This window comes from Gouania willdenowi, chromosome 9 (genome assembly GCF_900634775.1).
Source record: "Gouania willdenowi chromosome 9, fGouWil2.1, whole genome shotgun sequence".
NCBI lineage: Eukaryota > Metazoa > Chordata > Actinopteri > Blenniiformes > Gobiesocidae > Gouania > Gouania willdenowi.
The window spans coordinates 14,882,574-14,903,289 of record NC_041052.1 but is presented as its reverse complement, the minus strand read 5'-3'; the positions used below and the strand labels follow the sequence as shown (position 1 = coordinate 14,903,289).

General features: G+C 36.9%; 2 protein-coding genes across 2 annotated transcripts; both read right to left on the bottom strand.

Moving 5' to 3' along the window:
* Positions 1–279: 279 nt before the first annotated feature.
* Positions 280–7,105, bottom strand: tm2d2 (TM2 domain containing 2). Its single transcript, XM_028457434.1, has 4 exons — positions 6,736–7,105; positions 4,912–4,999; positions 4,712–4,827; positions 280–1,785 (listed from the first exon to the last, which is right to left on the bottom strand). Exons 1-4 carry the CDS (start codon positions 6,999–7,001, stop codon positions 1,572–1,574), a joined length of 684 nt encoding a protein of 227 aa, XP_028313235.1. The 5' UTR covers positions 7,002–7,105; the 3' UTR covers positions 280–1,571.
* Positions 7,106–7,878: 773 nt separating this feature from the next.
* On the bottom strand, positions 7,879–13,509 carry LOC114469824 (T-box transcription factor TBX3-like). Its single transcript, XM_028457650.1, has 7 exons — positions 12,731–13,509; positions 12,393–12,660; positions 12,108–12,254; positions 11,955–12,031; positions 10,513–10,607; positions 9,966–10,414; positions 7,879–8,387 (listed from the first exon to the last, which is right to left on the bottom strand). Exons 1-7 carry the CDS (start codon positions 13,051–13,053, stop codon positions 8,106–8,108), a joined length of 1,641 nt encoding a protein of 546 aa, XP_028313451.1. The 5' UTR covers positions 13,054–13,509; the 3' UTR covers positions 7,879–8,105.
* Positions 13,510–20,716: the final 7,207 nt, after the last annotated feature.

Sequence of the window (20,716 nt, the reverse complement as noted above, 5' to 3'; positions counted from 1 at the left end):
CGCAGAGGCATGTGCACAGGTCTTGCAGTAAACAGTCACATGAACGGCGAGTAAATAAATAACCTTGTCACAGTTGGATTGCGGATCAGGCTGCGTTTTCTAATCCGAGTCAGCAGTGAAAACCTTTTTTTTTTCTCAAAGGAATGACACGTTTGTTTTAGTGGTAAGCGCCGATTTTATTAACAAACTGTTAATGTCAACATCAAATCAGCGCACGCGTAACAAGTGAAACACAAACAAAGCATGCAAGAGACCCATTGGATCTATTTACATAATCCATGTTATTGTGCAGAAAAAGGAATGTGTCAGCAGTGTACTGTATTCCTTTATAATTGTCCTCTGCTCCATTCTTCCTCCACTTTTCTTGCTCTCACTTTTACAGTTAAAGCTGTATTCTTCAGGGCTACAAAAGCTGCAGCAGGAAAGGAAGAACGCTGCGTGCAAACGATACTATGTGACTGACCAAACATGACCACCAGTTCTAAATATTGGTCCGAACCCGACCTGTCTGGTGCTTTTGGGTCCCGTCAGGGTTCGGTCGAGTATCCATTGTCTAGTCACAGTAACCACCCCTCGTGGTGGCTTGGCTGATGATGGCAGTTACACTAACCACTGTGGTGGCACTATGGAGTGTGATTTCTAGATCCTGCCCTGTGCTCCTTTAAGACTAAATATATTATTTGATTCCACGAGTCTCATATGAGAGTGATCCAGGTTGTATCTTCTCTGCTACAGAATTCTGTCACCAAAGCTACTGAGGCAAGATCCTGATGACCTAGTAGCATTTTAAGGGTTAAAATGTTTCAAATTAGCAACTCCAATCGCCTGCTTATTAATGCGAGACAATTACAGTGTCTGTAAGAGCAGAAAAACAGCTTAGGGTCAAACTATGAATCAGGCATTAAGTAGCAATATCCTCAGGCGAAGAGTTTCTGCAATTTTAACAATGTAGGCCTGCGCATTTTAATGAGTTGACCACAAATAGGTCAAATCATCTCTGACCAGTTTGCTGTTACCAAGAACACTCCACCCTCATCTTTTAAAAATGAATCGGCCCATGCGCGCGCACGAGCACACAGTCAATCAAAGCAAGGTTATCAAACTTCTCCAAACTCACAAACTTGACCAACATTACCCCAACTGCTGCTGCTGCCTGTTTATGCTAATTAATCCTCTGCAGAATCAATGTTGGCTTCAGGCAGTTCAGCTCACATAAACTTTATTTAAATGAGTGCAGCCAACAAGATACAAGTTGTTCAAGTGGCATAACAGGTATGAGAATAACAACTGGGTGATCTGTGATGTAGATGCTAGCCTTAAAAAGGACATCCAACGTTGGATGAACAGACGAACTGACATTTCTCTTACATTTCATGTTCATCTCATTAACGCAAAACAACATAATAAATTATAGAAAATCTCTGAATGTTTTCTCATGTCCTTCAAATAGAAATTCCCCAAAAAAATCCTTGGCTGCAGCTTGAATAATAATAGAAAATAAAAGCGGGCACAACGGTCAACCCTGTGATCCTCCCTGTCCAATGTATAGATCAACGATGGTTGACGTAGTCTTAGTAGTAGGTGCACCAGTTACTGTAATCACTGGGCATCAGACCTCCAGTGATAAGCAGGATCAGGTCCACGAACCACCAGATCCCCAGCCCGCCCAAGGTGAGCAGCTTCCCCACAGCCGTGCCTGTGTGTCCCAGGCAGAAGCGATCAACCCCAAAGCAGCCCAGGAAGAAGGAGTAGAGGAGCGTGGTGATGAAGTAGTGCCCTGTGTATCTGTGGAAGACACAACAATGAGGAATAAATACTCATAACGATTGTACACACGTAGGATCAACAACATGCTAGAAATAATACAGTTTTTAAGCATCAGGATGTTGAATTACAACAAGAATATTTCAAAGGTAATGAGAACATTTGCATTTCCTAAATACAATGCAAGTGAGGATGCAGGAGCTGGCCCGCATCGCACTGCATTAGCTTAGCATTAGCATGAATTTGTATTAACATTAGTATTAGCATTAGCTAGTATCAACATTAATATGCATTAGCATAACCTAGCAATAGCATTAACCTAGCATTAGCACTAACCTAGCATCAGCCTAACGTTAGCACTAACCTAGCATTAGTATTAACCTAGCATTAACCTAGCGTTAGCATTAATCTAGCATTAGCATAAACCTAAAGTCAGCATTAGCACTAACCTAGCATTAGCTGAAAATAAGAAATAAGATTGAAAAAAGTTGAAATAGGTTTAAAAAAAAGTTGAAATGGGTTGAAGGTCGTAGCTGAACATGATAAAGGTTGAATGGTCAAAATCGGTTGAAGAATGGCTGGAGATGAAGGGCTAAAAATTTCCAATAGAAATGATTGGGAAAGAGAAAAAAAAGTCAAAAAGTTACAAATTATAAAAGCAATAGCATAAATCTCTGGAACTTTCTGAATTTATTGATGGATTATTTGTCAAAATTGGACAAACGGTGTAGGAGGAGTTAACACAGACGGAAGAAAAAAACGGATAAAAATAGTGAGGATGCTTCCGGCATTCTCACTAATAACTGTGATCAAACAGAAGTGGACAAAGGTAAAGCTGCACCTGTTCTGTACCAAACACAGAGTGGTGCTCAAATAACCCAAAGTGAACATTAGCAGCTTCACAAAGATATCATTCAGCCCAGTTATGGACTGCAGTGGAGCTTTTGTTCACGTGCTGTTTTAATTGCAACCACTCGCTCGCGGCATCTCTATGATGTCTGCGTGGTTACTATAGAGATTAGCCTGATGTGCTGGTGATTGCTAGGAGACGGTAGTCGGATGAGAGCATGGAGCAGTTTGTGTGCAGTACACGTGTGGACACTGCCCTCTAGTGGCTGAATTCAGCACAGTGGAGAATTTAAAGTCACAGATTAAACAAAAGACAGATCAGGTTCATCCATCCATCCATCCTCAAATCCCCGTTTATCTGGGTCGCGGGGGTCTGCCGGTGCCGATTTCCAGCTCTCATTGGGCGCTGGGCGGGGGTACACCCTGGACAGGGCGCCAGTCCATCGCAGGGCGACATAGACAGACGACTCACTCTCTCATTCACTCCTATGGGCAATTTAGAGACTCCGATCAACCTTACAGTCATGTTTTTGGATTGTGGCAGGAAGCTGGAGTACCCAGAGGAAACCCACGCAGCACGGGGAGAACATGCAAACTCCACACAGAAAGGACCCAGGTGTCCGCCCAAGGACTTGAACTCAGGACCTTCTTGCTGTGAGACGGACGTGCTAACAGATTAGGTTCATAGTTTATTATATTAATTTACTAGTAAAAATAATGGCTGAATCAACAATTGATTTAATTCAATTCAAAGAAATGCACAGATAAAAGCAAAGCAGCACTTTTAAAGAAACTCAATTAATGGAGGTACAAGTCAATATTCTTCCTGTTTGTCAGACATCAAAAATCTGCTGAAAACCGCACCAGGTGATCCACCCAATCTTTTTCTGCAGCCTTCTAAGTGTCAAACTAATGAATCAAACACCAGGTAATGTATTGACAAGATTATGGTGTAGTTTTTGTGTCGTTTGGACCAGTTGGTACACGCTAGTATTAACCAGAGATACACACGTACAGAGAAGATTGATGGAGGTGGAAATTTGTCTGCATTTTTTTTTATTAATACACACATCAGGAAGATGCAACTTTATCACCTTTCTCACAGATCATGTCAATGCAACAACAAAAAAAAAAACATTACATTTGGAATTTTTACAAGACAATGTATTTAATTTTATCGTGTATAGTGTATTTTAAAATATCTTTTACACAATCTCATATTAAATACTAAAATCAGATTGGACAACATTCAAACCCATTTGAATAACTGTCGTAAAACTTGGGAGAAAAAGAAGGGCTTTTATTTGAAAAATAAATATGCAGAGACAAAATTGTGAGGATTTGTGTTCAAATGTAACCAAACTCATGTGTTGGTGCCATGTTTACTTTTGTTGGGGTTAGTGAACTGTGAAGCTGTTTTTACAATTTAAAGTCACCTGCACATCACTACAGGAAAGAGAAACCTACAAACCCTGAAGTGTCAGCAAAAGTTGAAGTTGCAGGCTTTCTTCAAAGAGGTAAAAACGCTGCTTCAACTGATGACTGTAATGTAAAAAAAAATAAAAAATGTGCAAATGCCTTCAGACCTAAAGGCAGCATTTAAAACCAGCTGGACTGCAGCCCATATTACACTGAACCAAAATATAAACGCAACACTTTAGTTTTTGCTCCCATTTTTCATGAGCTGAACTCAAAGATCGAAAACATTTTCTATATAGACAAAATACCTATTTTTCTTAAATGTTGTTCACAAATCTGTCTAAATCTGTGTTCGTGAGCGCTTCTCCCTTGCAGAGGTGATCCATCCCACCTCACAGGTGTGGCGTATCAGATGCGGATTAGACAGCATGATTATTGCACAGGTTGGCCACAATAAAAGGCCACTTTACAAATGTTCAGTTTAATCACACAGCACAATGCCACAGATGTCGCAAGTTCTGAGGGAGCGTGCAGTTGGCAAATAACACATTTACGTTTGTTTGTATGGAAACATTTTAAAGGGAACAATAGAATCCTATGAATACTTACAATAAAACAACACTGATCCCCACAGTTTGTATCTTACTCAGCACATCTTTTATTTGACTGTCTCTCTTACTTAATGCAGGGCACGTCTCCTCGCAGGAACTCTCGGGATCCGGCGCACTCGATGTCATCGAGCGCTGTGCAGATGACCTGCGTGTGGTTCACCTCCTTCTTGGTCTGCCCGCCCCACTAGAAGAAGTATTCAAACAGCCTGATTAAGTAATGTGCTTTTTTTCACCTAACGTGGGTGAGGTGTTTCCAGCAAACACTCACCCCGACACAGCCGTGGCCCAGCTCCTGATAGGCACTGTAGTTGCCTGCATGGTCCACTGGATCCTGACAGTAGACAAACTCCTCCGGCCTTCGACAAGTGTGAAAAAACAACGAGAATTTTATGATGAGAACAAAGCAAACCTGATACAAATAGCAATAGTATTTATTCCTTAGTGTGGACCTAAAAATAACAGAATTCTTTGGCTCTGTGTAATGACAATATTAGATTAGATACATTTTATTATCATAGTACAAGACTAGTTTGTTGCAGCTTGGAATAGTGCTACGACATAAAAAATAAAATAACATCTTATTAAATTAAAAGCACATAAATATCTACTCACAGTGCAAAGGTACATCAGTGCAACACTGAGTGCAATTATTGTGTATTATTTGTTTATTTCCTTAGTGTGTGTTAGAGTTGGGGGGCAAAGGAGAAGAATGGTGCAATACATTATTTTGTTGGAGTTCATTTGTGTAGATTTGAGGCCCGTTTATTATTTTTTTGTGTTTCCGATCAGTCTTCGAGGGTGGCTGTCCTGTTTTTTATTTCCCTGCAATGTTTTTTTTATAATTTGGGTACATTTCTGATTAATTATTAATTATCCTTCACTAAAATAACTGTTCCTTTTCTCTTTTTTTTGTTCATTTTGACTAATTTAGATATGGCAGAGGTTCTCAACTGATTACTAAACTAATCCTCAGCTTTTATTTTGAAATGACGTTATTTAATGAAAATGGAAACATCAGATCTAACATCTAGCAGTAGAATGCTGTGCTATTTCTATTGTTATTATTTTTAGTAAATACCAACTCAAATCTATAGTATTTTACTTTAAATTACCACTTTTGTTTAATTTGGTTTGAGGATGAAAAATGATTCAAGACATTGAAAATGTGTCATATTTTGAGTGGATTTCATAAATCGAAAGAATTTAAAGTTTGAAACTTTGATTCCAGTGCAACTTCTTCAATGATGATCTGTCTGTGATATTTTATGTGTTACATCTAATTACACCATAGCTTTATTTTACTAATGTTGTCATGATTGTGCAATAGAGGGTCCCAAAGACAAATTATTACAGAATATTTTATTTATAGGGTTTAACTTGATTGCCAATGTGGTAAACAGATGTGAACCAATTGCATTGCTATACTGTATATTGGTCAGATTTTGAACTTTAAAAAGGTACACATTACTTTATTCAACTATGATGCAAAGCATGTCATAATAAATAAATGGGAATTCACTATTAATATATTGAACTTGTTAATTAATTGATAATTATACTGTAAATAGTTTTTTCCCCAATGGAAAAAAAATAAAATATCAGTCTGATTAAATTCTGTAAAAGGCCACATTTAACCCGGGTGGTTTAAATGTTTTATATTGTTTTATGTAACTAATATAAAAATTTAAAAATGAATAAATTAAATATCTCTTAACTTTCTGAATTGCGTTTTATACACGTTAGAACTATTGAGAAGACAATACATTTTTATCTAATGTATATCTTGGGTTTGTTCCGTCACTCTGTATTATATAGTAATCTTATTTATATATTTATTAGGATCCCTTAATCTTGTTCTGTGTTTGTTTCGTTGTGCTCATTTTAAGTCCTAAGCATACGTTTATAAAGACAATGTTTTTCTTTTATCTATATATTTTGAGTTAGAGGTTATTTCGTGGTTTAACATTAGGGATCCTTTTTAGTAGTCGTGATTTTTTGGTGCAATAAAAGTGATTTAAAACATAATATGTGCGATTCGTTGTTCTCTGGCTGTTAAAGGATAGCTAACATGTTAGCAGGCCTGGTTACTTACAGGTATCTGCACAGGACGACAGGAGACGGAGGATTGTACTCGTAAAGCTCCGTGTAACTGTTGTTATCCAGCGGTGCGTCGGTGCTCACGGACTCGGGCGGCTCACCAAAGGCCGATGCGGTAGCTCCGGATTCGGGTGTCGAAGCAGCGGGAGTGTCGGCTATGGTTGAGTTCTGGGAGTGAATTCCCTCCAAACAGTGTAACAATATGACGGTGAGGAGAAGCAGCAGCTGTCCACACAGCAGAATGTAGCTGACCGAAATCATTATCGCCCTCAAAACACGGTAGCACCGATAATAACGCCGCGGTTCATCGTTCAGAGACGAGCGATGGTTTGTTTGGGTTCGTTGCGCGGCGCATTGTGGTGACGTAATCAGCATGCGTCGGCAGTAACGACACAATTGTATTGATTAATTGATTATACTGTTTTATTTCGAACAAATTGCAAATGCAATAATACAAGAAAAAATATTACAATAAACAATTTATTTGATGCAGATGGCTTCCCTCAGACAAAAAAACAAAACAAAACAAAATAATAATACATACATTTACTGCATACACATACTTTTTGTGTTCGAAAGTATGTTTTTTTTTTTTTATCAATCTCCAGGAATTTCATTAAAAAAAATGCACACAGTTAGTTTAAAATGTGTTAGTTTTGGATTCAGTAGGGGAAAAACAAATTGTATTCAGAATTTTTCATTTAAAATCATATATTATTGCTAGTTGTGTTTAATAATAATTAAAAACAAACAAAAAAAACCTTCCTTTCTTGCTTTTAGTAAAGAAAACCTGACCTATATATTTTATGTTTTAATATCTTAATTCCATGCTCCAATACCAGCCATACAACTAAGCTCTAAATTTGGTTTATTATCCAATTGTTCTTATAATAAATAAATAAATAAATGATCATTGTTATATTAGCCTGATCTCGTGATCATCCTCAGACTGAATGATTGCAGGGATCTATTGCTTCTTTAGATGAGTGGTTAGGTGCTTTTTTTTGCAGATAAATATTTAAAATAAATTTTGATGCTACATAGAATGTACTAGCAATTAGATTTAAAATCAGATTTACTTCTATGTATCTATTTGCACGTTACATACAAACTACAAAATGACCAAACAGCACACGTGTTCTTTTAAAAAGCTGTGGAATTTATTTCAACGTGATTACAGCACATCTTGTGTACAAGAGGTACACTTACAGTAAATTGGTTTCCTTACAGTAAAGCCAAAGCTTTTCCTTGTGTTCAGTGTTTTGTCACATCTGTTGCAAAGAATACTCATAGGACGGCTGTATAAAATGTCTTTCTTTGGAAGTTGTAAATGATTTTAAAGTATCCGGTCCACATGCACAGACATCAGAAGTTTGAGATTTCCTTCAGCTCAGGATTGTCTTCTGAAGTCTTCTGCTCCATCTCAGGCAGCTTTAGAAGCTCTGGGTGGAGATATTTGACACCAGCTGCTCTTGGACAGTCGACAAAAGATGACACCATTGGAAAGGAGATAAAACCTTGGCAGCGGGGGCTCGGACATCCTCTGAAATCCTGCGCAGAAGGAGGGAGGCTGTGAGCCGCTGCTGCAGAGACACACGAGTAGGGATAAAACAGGAGGCCTCTGAACTGTGGGAGACTCATCAGGTCCTAAGAAGGAGAGAGAAACAGACAAAATGTGAGTCAGGTGTGAATTTGTCCTCTGATTGGATGAAACTGGAAAACATTTGTTAAAGTATTTTATTGGATTTGATTCAAGGTGATCTAAGAAAATTACCTCAATATGTAATGGGAAAAGATCTAAATATGTAATCACAAGCATTTTTTTTTAAAACAGCAATAAAGGAAGTGATTCATTTACAATCCATATAAATTATGTACACTTATTGGAATAAATAGTTTTCTTCACGTAAAAAATGACTTTATGATCCAGTGAATGAGGCTAATGATCTCTGTGTTATGGCACCTATTAGTAAAGGAGGGGGGGGCTTAGGGGGTGGGGCTTATCCAGCAGTTAAACAAGCTGGTACCAACAACTGCAAGGACTGAAGACAGTTTGTCAACCACCCCCATTGTGATGGCTTCATGAAGACTGGGTCAAAGGAAGCAAAACCTTTTCTGGCTATGCAGAGAATAAGTGGACTATACAAATGCATTGGGCACCATGAGCCACTAGGAGGCCCCAAAGCCCCAAAGTCCTATAATTGTTATTTGAGAATATTGTCTATATCACTAACATGCTGGAAGCTTGTGGCTTATGTTTTTGAGTTGTGTTTTAACTTTTCAAATGTTAAATAAATCTTTTTAAATATTCAATATCTCTTTTATTTATTAACATATAGAGGGTCGTTGTTTTCCTTGTATTCCCTTTTGTATTATTATTATTATTGTTTAGATGGTGGCTCAAGTACAACTTAATCAACTATTTGATATTAGGGTTAAAGTACGTGTTGTCTGTGTTACCAATTAGAATGTAGCTGTTCAGTTTTTATATGTTTGTTGGTAATTTTTCTGCATTAAAACGCCACAGATAAAGACTCAGTCTACTGGAATAGTCAATAAACGAACCTCACAGCAAATACATTTTACATTATATATTAAGTTACTTAAACTAAGATTTCTTGTTTCATATGGTTAGGTAAAAATTTGCTTTTTATAATCATTTATACAAAGTTTTCTTAATATGATATACACAACATTCTGCAGCACTAACTATGCCCACATAAAAAAAAACAAAAAAACATTGTTATTCTTTGAACTGCTTTTTCTGTTATTTCTCCAAAAATATCCTCCCGTATCGTTGTTTTTAGCCCAGCATCGTTTGCTGAACGTATTTTGAACTTTCCTGGTACTTATGAATTGGAAAAAAAAATCAGAAAAAAATGTTTTGCATAATTTAAACTTTTTAAATTGCAGGTTTTGGTCAAATTTTTTGATGTGATGTCCATTGCCTACTTTGATTTTACTTTTATACATAAGATATTAGATTTTTCAAATCTCCGGTTTATTGTGCACCAGTTTCTCAGTTAATACATATCCGAATTAAAAAATCCTCAATTATTTAGGTCAAAAATAAAAAAATTAAATAAATGCTGGTGCATCCAGAACTAAGACCAGATGCACAGGAACCACTGAAATACATATGAATATTTAGAGAAAGCTGGAATCAAAAAATATTTGCCTGCCTGAAGTTCTGAATATAATTTCCTGAGTGGGGTAGGGGTGTACCTGCACTAGTGCCTGCTGAGGAAGGCTGATGGGAAACGGAGTCCTGACAGGTGCCAGCATGCTCCATTCATATGACACTGCTCTGTCCATTACAGCTCGACTGTACCAGGGGTTCATATGAGCAGAGTAAAGAGCGCTGGAGATGCTCGGCTCATGCACGATGTGATGGTCCAACTCCAGAGAGCAAACAGAGCGGTGAGCTAATTTACACAGTGGCTCCTCCTCGTTCTGCTCTCCTGACGGAAAAGATTCCTCAATGTTTGTCGTTATACCAACATTACGGTTCTGTTTGATGTCTGTCCGTGTTTCTGTCTCTGAGGGAGTTTTTGTTCTCATCTCTGCGATCAGGACCTTTGGCTCCACTTGTGCTCCCTCGTGGGTCAGGGTCAGATGTTCTTCACCATTCTCCTCAGCGTTGTTGTCTTTGTCACTGTCACTTTCAACAGCATCTTTCAAGAAGAGACAACCATTACATTTCGGTATATAATTATAAAAAGTAATTTGTATATTGTAAATATATTAGAATGTTTAAGTGTGAATTATTTACCTGAGGATTTGGAGGTGTCTGAACAAGGTGGAGAATTTTTTTTCAAAAGTTCCTGTTCCTCCGCTTTACACTGCAAGAATGAATCAGGGAGTTTCCTGTGGGGACAAACACATACTGTTTGAAAGCAACAGGGGGATGTGTAAAACTCATGGACCGTGGGCCAAATCTGGTTCCTCAGGGAATCTAGTTTGGCCCAGAAGTGCAATTGGCACACGGAAGTAATGACCAGAGAAACATTAAACAACATGGTGGTGATTTTGCCTCATGGGAAAAAAAAGGTGGTTCAACCTTTGGGTTGCACACCTGAGTTCTCTGTGCAGAAATGGCATGTTATCCCTGCATGGGTTGGGTCTCAGAACAGTCTATTCATTGCTTGCAGATGTGAATGTGTTTTTGTGTATCTGCCCTATGTGACAGACTGTCATCCCACAGCTGTATAACGCTGCACCTGAGCTGCAATGGAGAGCCTCGGAACCTAGTATCCCGTACAGGATCAAACACTGCACCTTCACTCAGCTATTTTAAGTTCATAATAAACATATAGATAAAGGATAAGAATCGACATCGTTTCTTATCCTTGTCATATTGGAAAACAATTGAACAATACAATAGAATAGAATCCTTTGATTGTCATTGCACCAAGTACAACAAAATTGCACATGCTCCTCCCAACCACATTCAAGTACTTCAAAGATTCAATCCAAAATGAACAGACACAAAAACATAAAAACAACCTAAGGTACGGTAAAGATCTGTCGGAATAAAAAGTTAATCACTAGAAAAGTTACTTTTGCACTGAAAAGAATATACTAAGAAATGTTAAAGGCAACAAAAAAAGACACAATAAATATATAAAAATAACAATCCCATAATGCAATTCATTCAAAGTTCTGCAAGAGTGGTATTGCATTGACAAATTCAAAATTGGCAACTTCAGAAAACATTTGTGGATAGAAAGTTGTTTATATCAATTTCAATACTGTCAATTGCAACAGTGAACCAAAGCCATGCAGTTATATTGTAAATTAACTGCAGTCGACATGAGTAAATATACATTCTAAAATGTCTTTAAAAAGATATATCTAAAATGTTTTTTTTTTTTTTTACAGAAACCTGCATTCATCAACTTTTTAAACTTTCTTCTTAAAAAAATAATTAAAAAAAATTGTCTTATATAGACAAGATTTTTTTCTTTACCAAGAAAACATTTATTTTTACTCGTTAGATTTGGTAAGAAAAACACATTTTAAATAACATATTTGTATTCGGACACTATAGTGCAGGTATACACCCCCACCCCACTCAGGAAATTATATTCAGAACTTCAGGCAGGCAATTATTATTTGATTCCAGCTTTCTCTAAATATTCATATGTATTTCAGTGGTTCCTGTGCATCTGGTCTGAATAAATTAAAAATAAATAATGTGGTGGTGTTTCCCACCTTTTCTCTCTCCGTCCGTTGCCCGTGTCCCTGAATCCCTTTGCAAAAGGGTTGTTGTCAATTTTCAGCTGCGTAATCTGAAAGGAAGAGAATTCCACGCGTTCATCGCAGTTTATCCTGTTTTAGTGAAGCATTTAACAGTCTCCGCATCACCTGGTCGTTCTGATAAGCTGTCACCGCGATGAACTGCGTCTCAGAGAAAACGTACGTCCTGAAGGTGCTGTAGGGAAGCTTTAGGACGTCGTTTGCCTTCACAACGTGGAAGCGAGGTTGGTATTTATGCATCGAGTTGAGAATTGTCTGAAAATAAAAAACAAACGATTAATAAAATAATAATAGTGTTTACTGTTTGGGCTCGTTTACAAAGAAAATCGCTTTTGCGCGCATTGACGCACAAACCACGCGCCAAAGAGCTCTTTTAAACAGAATGAAACTTACAAATCCGTGTTTATTCGACGTGTTGTTGGTCAGCTTGAGCTTGTGGAAGTTGACCACTTTAGACATCCACTGCTCACCCGTGGCCGGACTGTCCGGATGGATGTACATGCGTTTGGGCATCTCCGGATCCGCTTTCCCCGCCACCATCCAGCTCGAGTTGTGAAACTTATACCTGCAGTCATCAGCTAACACTATGTCCATCAGAAGAATATACTGGGCTTTTCTGTCCATGCCGGTACATCTGGCCTTCAGCGGAGGAAACATGCGTCTGTGTTAGAGAAAAGAGACGGAGATTTAATGAAGGCTGAGTTTAAAACAAGAACAATCTTAACTCTCACCTTCCAGACTTTGTAATAACCATTTCGGTGCCGTATTTGTGGAATTGTCTCCAGAGATCACTGGCTTCCAGATAAACTCTGGGTTCGTCTTCTGTTGGTTCTTGGTTGTCCAAAAGTCGAGGAGGCCAACAGATCCTCGCTGAACAGTCGGACGGCGCAGCGCTTGTGTCCATGCAGGTGTTTGTAGAGTTAATGGAGAGAACGGTGTCAGCTGGGAGCAGATAATGTCCTCCTGATAACAGGGCACCGTGAATGGGTACCATGTTTGTTGTAAAAGTTTGTGGCTCTTCGTCTGGGACGCACAGGTTGGAGAAGCTGCGCATGGTGTCCAGTAGGAACCGTTACGCACAGCGTCGGTCAAATCACAGCTTCGACCGAAAACAAATTTGCTAAAGGATGCATTAAAAAATATAAATAGAACAAGCTTTAATTTTGAGATGTGTGTTTCATTCATTTATTTATTTATTTTTTATCTTTGAAAGCCTCTCCCTCAGCTCAGCTCAGCGCGCTGCTGTCCAGCTGATTTGCTCCCTGACACATGGACAGAGCTTTACGCCCAGCAGTGGGTGGAGCTCACTCACTATTACAATTTGTTGAATGACATTTACAAACTGATTATCAATGCTGCTTTCAGTTATATTTAAATATAATTATTAGCACAGCCAATGAAGTTACCAGAGGTGACAAGTAACAAATACTTTGTTACTGTACTTAAGTAGTTTTTTCCTGGTATCTGCACTTTACTAGAGTATTTTTTTTTTTTTTTTGGCGACTTTTTGACTTTTACTCCTTACTTTTCTGAACAAATTTCTGTACTTTCTACACCTTATATTTTAAAAATGAGCTTGTTACTTTTAAGACCTTCGCAGATGACGTCACGACGTAAAAAGATGCAAAATGTTGGTAGTTTGAGCTTTTTTCTGTTTGGCAGGTCCCTTAGTTTTATGGTAAACATTTTCAAGTTCTTAAAATGTTAAACTCAAAACTGCTCTGGGTTTAATTGAGTATTTGCACTTTTTTTTAATTAACAAATGTTAGTTATTGCAAGTGCTGAATTCTACAGATGTTCAAATGTAACACATTTAACCTGTTGCCATGTACCAGTATTCTACAAGTTCTTTAATATATATATATATATATATATATATATATATATATATATATATATATATATGGAATTTGCTAGTTTAAAAACCCTGTCTTATTATTGAAGGGAAATTTCCTTTACTTTATACTTTTTTATTTAAGTACATTTAGTAGGACATACTTTTTTACTTTTACTCAAGTAAGGGAGCAACTTCAATACTTTTCCCTTTACCAGAGTTATTTTTTATTCAAGTATCTATAATTTTAATCGAGTATTGAAGACTACTTTTGTCACCTCTGGAAGTGATCTTGACCGGATGTAAACAATGTTTTACTAAGAGAAAAATAATTCAATCATCAGCTTTCATTTGAGCTTTATTCTAATTTTCAGATTAAATTTGTCAAAAAATACTAAATTATTAAAAAATATATATATATATAGAACTACTGGTAGCTATGACTTGAGACAGTGTAATATATTTCATGTACATTTATTTTAGCCAATGTGATGATCTCATTAAAACATACGGGACACATTAAGCACGTAATAAGGCAATGATTTTATCATAATTTGTATCGATATAAAATCATATTTAAAAATGTACCATGATATTCTGTTTAATTTTACATTGGTTACATTGACCATTCTGGTAAGAAAAAACAATCATTATTTTTTTTTTTATGAAGAACAATGAATCGGGTCAAAATGACGCCAAGTATAATAGGAGGGTTAAATAGCCTGAGTTATAGTTTTTTTGTCATCATAGATTAGACAAAATTGTCGCCATTTCATTTTAGGGTTCAAGAGCATGTTCTTGATTTTTTAGTTTTTGATCAAAATGCCGAACAAGTCACGGTTTTAGTCATCCTGCCTATTTTTTTTGTTTTTGCTGGTTATAGAAAGTAAAAATGGAATCGATAAAACCTATGACTTGGTTTATGATAGTATTGAAAGAACACTGTAAATGATGAATGCCTCTAACTCGGGACCCCATTGTAACACCAGATGAGCATTCAGACAGGGTTTGGTCCTCCCACATCATTCCAGAACCCCATGCTTTGCGTATCCTCATTGATGTGGTCTCTCCTCTCCAGCAGCAGCTTTGTGTCAGGGACAGCATGCAGGGACGAGGCTCAGAGGAGAAGCAGCTCTCTGCCAGCGATTGTCCCTGCTGGATTAGAGTCGGGCTTTGGTTTCAAGCTTTTTATTGCTGGAGGGTCCATGACACAGCAGGAACATCCCGGGTAAGGTTATCCGTGGGTGGGTGCTGGCAGGTTGGGGCGTACATTTGTGCCACATATGATGTCAAGCACAGCAGGGATTCAGCAGCGGGTTGGCAAGAGGAAATGGTACTGAATGTGGGGTTGACTCCAGAATATGACCCTGGAGTGTGAAAATGTACTCAATGTTGTCTTGACACAATGAGCCTAATAGTTTGACAACAAGCTCTATAAATAAGCTCCCATATGCTCTTGCACTTCTACCGCCCATTGAGACGTTCTGTCACTGAGATACAGAAGAGGTAAACAACTCTACTGAATGAGTTCTAACCACACATAAAAAAACAAAAAAGTCTACAAGACAAGATCAAAAACACAACAGAAAACTCCCAAAATGACAACAAAACACACAACAAAAATTCACAAATGAAGATAAAAAGCACATGACATAAAAACTCCCAAAACAGACAGAACAACATATTTTAAAAAATACAAATAACCACAAAAATTCTAGAGCAAGGCTACAAAACAACATTAAAAATTGCGAAATGAAGCTCAAGGTCTCGGGTAAGGAAGAACATTTCACTATATTTAACATTGAAAAAATCTGGCATTAGATTAGAAAACACTGTGAACTTCCAGATACTTCAGTGTATTCCCCAATATGGGTTTATCGCATGCCTTTCCACCTTCATTCACAGATGCAGTTTTGAAAGAGTGGAGAGGGAGAAGCATAATTTCTTTAAAACACCTCTATAATAATAAACATCTTTGTTCTTTTGAACAACTACAAGTTAAATACGACTTGGCTAAATCACATTTTTCCAGATATCAGCAATTACGAAATAATATAAGTCAAAACATTCCGTTACACAATTCCCTTGCAGAAGACAACTCCTTGTTTAAGTTCTTACTCGGCCCCCCAGAAGCTAGGGGATTATTTTTGAAAGTGATTAAAATTTTTTTCTTAGAAACTGTCCCAAACAGATGGTAAAATTAAGCATAAATGGGAGGCTGCCCTTTAATATTACAATTCAGGATAACATTTGTAAACAAGCATTAAAGGATATTCATTATTGTTCTGTTAATTCAAGATTACAATTCATTCAATTCAAAGTTTTGCATAGGTTACACTATTCAAGAACTAAGTTACATAAAATGTTCCCTCAAACTTCACCATTGTGTGAAAGATGTAAGATATTCAATGGTACACTGGCACATCTCTTCTGGGAATGCCCAAAGATGAAAAACTTTTAATGTAAAATATTTAAATAGTATTCCTCTATATTTGAAATTAATCTTGAGCCGAACCTTGAATCTGCCTTGTTGGGCATTTCTAGTGCATTGGAAAATAATGACAAAAAAATCTGTACAACTTTTGCTTATCTTTTGGTTATTCCAAAGAGATGTATTTTGAAAACATGGAAATCGGATGCCCCACCTGTATTTGAAGCTTGGCTGAGAGAATTTATTGGAGTATTCCATATTCAAAAACTGAGATATGAAATGTCAGGGAATCGATATTTACAGCACATGGAAACCTATTTTGGAGTATTTAAAACTTTAAATGACTCCGATTATACTTATTATTTTGTGGATAAACTGTGGATATTTTAATGATGTTAATAGCCTTATTGTTAATATTATGTATTTTGTTGTTTTGTGTATTGGTTCTGTGTTCTTGTTTTGTCCAGGTATTTGTGTTTGCAATGAACTCTGGACTAAGTGCTGTATCTTTATGTATACTTAGTGCCTGGCTGTATGTCTTTCTCTGTCTTAGTGTGTCACATGTAAAATGTTAAAACTCATGAATGAAGTGAAAAAATTTAAATTAAAATTTGCAAAATGACAACAAAACCTCGCAAAAAAATATAAAAGATGCAAAACGATAACAAAAACCCAAAGGGCCTGGACTATGAAGCTAGATAATTATCAGGGCTGGGAGGGTTACTTTAAAAAAGTAATCCGGTACAATTACAAGTTACCTGTTAAAAAATGGAATCAGTAACTTAATCTAAGTATTACTTTATTAAAGTAATGTAACTGATTACTTTTAGTTACTTTTTGGAATACATCAATACAAAACATGCAAATAAAGACACAAGAAGCAACCTGCTCACTGTATTATATTAGACAAACATAAAATCATCTTTTACAGTCACACTGTATTAAAGGAAATGTTTTAGTTTAACACAGACTGAGAGAAACCATAGTAGTTTAAATAAATAAGGTGTTGAAAAATCAGTTCACTCATTAATTATGAACAATTCAGTTGGATCATTGACCTAGACCAAAGACTATACCATAATGATTTTTGTGTTATATATAATAATTGTTACAGTTTTGTAATATATGTAAGACAGAAAGCACTATACTGAAGTGGTATGTCAGGTTTTAACAAGTTCTTTAGTTATAGCCACAAAGGTTACATACACAACTTAGTAACAATTGTCATTTCTATTAGAAAAAAATGCCAACTGAAGTAGATGTTTTAGGTAATAACATGCTATGGTCCGGTGTATATTCCGCTTGCTTTTAAAATGTAATCCCACTAAGTAATCCCCATTTTTATTAAAAAATACCATTAATCTGATAACATGTCTTTTAATATACTGTAACGGATTACAGTTGGATTACTTTTGTATCCAGATTACTTAATGCCGTTACTTGTAATCCATTACTCCTCAAGCCTGATAATTATATCCTGGATTTATCTCCGTTAGCGGGCTTCACCTATCCAAACATTCTCCTTCAGAGAGAAGCTGTACTTTGAAGCTAAGTTAAGCGATTTCAGCCTGGCTACGTGCACGCTCTTGTGACAGGGGTCGAGATTGCAGGGTCAGACCAATCACAATCACGGACCAACTGTAGATCAATGTACATCACGATTGAGGAATAATTCTTTAAAAATATGAAGAATTAAAATCAATAATTCAGACCAAAAACAACACGGTTGCTTCAGTAAAAGCAGCAAGGACTGAATGCAGAGCGTTAACACTTCGTGAGATTATAAACGGAGAATAAACACACATTCTGATGAGTTTCATTTTCACCATTATCTTGTCCATGGCTCTGATGCTGCGTTCATACAGCTCAGCCTACATCGTAAGGTGGCCAATATTTATATTTTATATTAACTTACAGGACTGAGGCTCTCTTTCTAGGAGAACTGATTGGTCAGGAGGCAGGGATGTAGTACTCTCTCAGATCCTAGCCAGAACTAAACCTATCCCGACCAGGTTTGTCGTTCAGCCCAAGTTACCATGGTGATTTTTAGCCCCATAAGACATTAGCCGGCTTTGTAGGACAGCACACGCAGATTAAATCCCGGAAGTCCCTGAGTCTGAAAACGAGAACAAAACACAAAATACAGTAAAACACAAAATTGCATTAAAAACTCAGAAAAAACAAAACAACATCAAAAAGACACAAAACTACAACAGAAACTCACAAAAACTAATCTATTGACACTGTAGATGGACCTAAACAACTCTGCTGACTATGTTCTTAAACATGATTCAAGGAAGTCACCAAACTTTGTATCTTTAGTGACTGTATCATCCTGTGTGTCTGTTCATGACATGAAACCATGTGGTGTTTCACAGATATCAGACTGTCAATTCAAAAATGTCCATAGGTTTCATATAATCATTTTTCAGTTTAGCTGGTTTTGTTGTTTATGTTGAGGATCCATTTAAATGGTATTTGTTGTGAACTTTTATTACAAGTTCAATCAAAAAAACATAGTAATACTAAAGGTTTAGGTCATTGTCAAGCAGCCATAGGAGTAAAAACCTGTGCCCCAGAAGAGGTTCTATTTTTTACGAATTTTCCACCTTGGAATAACTACAATATCCTGGCATGTGAAAAAAAAAAGTAGTGGAATAGCTGTGGAAAAATCAGTAAGGCAATGTATGCACTCGAGCATGGTAGATAAATAACTACAGCATCTTAATACTTACAGGAAGGTATATACTTGCTCATTCTAGTATAAATAGGTCACATTCACTGTGTTTAAGGGTCTGTGTTAATGAGAATCCTTTCATTCATTGTTTTGTCTTTGCCTTTGATGAAACACTGCTGATGAAAAACAGCAGTTACTCCTAAAGCAACACACTGAGACATGTAATACAGCATGGACTGTGCTGTGAAATCTGGATAACCGGACACTGTTCATGTTATTGCAGCTTCCATCGGCCCCTATGATCAGATGCCTAAGTAAGCATGTGTCTTATTCAGGGGTCTTTCAATATATGCCGTGGGTGGCAGAAGCTGTTGATGACCCAATCGGTTTCTGGCAGAGAGGAAGGGGAAAACCCCGCTTGTCCACCGGCTTCAAAGAACGAGCCGGTAATCTGAAACAGGCCAGAGAATGACAGCAAACAGGACGCCTGGCTGTTATTTGTGGGTTCGGCCCCTCGAGCTGCGTGTGAAAGCTGTCACTGAGGATAAACCCACAGCTCTCTATCGGGTCACAGCTCAGTAACACTCATCATCATAAAACGTCTACATTACTGCATGGATCTTGTGTCGGGTCTACAGTGGAGAAGCCAAACGTTGGGCTGGGACAGGAAGTTGTGTCACTAGGTTAACAGTGGGATGACACCCAGCATTGCTTGTAATTATCTGTCATGTTTGAGCCTTCACAGGATAAGAGTGAGATGAATAAATCACTTTAAACTAACAACAAAAACAAAAAACACTTGTGTGTTACCTGACATTTTTCTTAATTATTTTGTATTGAGTTGCATTTTTATTACCAACTTGGAAGTTTTGAAGTGCATCTCTGCGGTGATTTTTATTTATTTTAATTAATAAAATATCTGGTATAATACTGGATGTTTAGTCAGATAGTATTCTTCATAAGTCATTGTCAAGCAGCCGTTGGTGCAAAATAATGCTCAAAGAAGGCCAATCAGTCTGGTAGTGAAGAACCATCGTTATTTCCATTCACTCCACTCCATCGCAGAGTGACCTGCGGAGTAATACAACTTTGTTACTAATCTGCGTCAAAAATGTCCTTGGATCAACTTTTAGCCTTCAAACACATGTAATACACATGTAATACGTTTTATAATGTTTATTTTTTTAATTAAAAATGATTATTATACCAAATATTGCCAGCAACTCACAAAACAACGACAAAACGCACAAAATAAGAGAAAAATATACTGAATAATAAAAATAACAGACAAACCACAACAAAATAACAGCAAAAACACACACACTAAGAGAGAAAAATATTCACTATGACACACAAAATGACCACAAAGACGCACACTAAATGAGAAAAATACAAGACCGCTACAAAATATACTAAAAATAACAGAGAAACAACCAAACTGCACCAAAAACGCACACAGAGAGAGATTAATTTAAATAATAGCAACAAGAAACAAAAACACACAAAATAAGAGAAACATATACAGAATAATAAACAGAACAGACAAACAGCAACAAAAATAAACAAAATGACACCAAAAACACCAAAATGATGGTAGAAATGATCTTGATTAAAACATGAACTGAAAATACAAAGATCAGTCTTGGTCTCACACCAGGAGGGAGATGTCCAGAAATGATCAAAACTATAGAAATGTATTCAGGTGACACTGAATACTGTTTCATTCACATATTTAAAAAATTAGATTCTTTACAATGTGTGTTAACACTCATTCA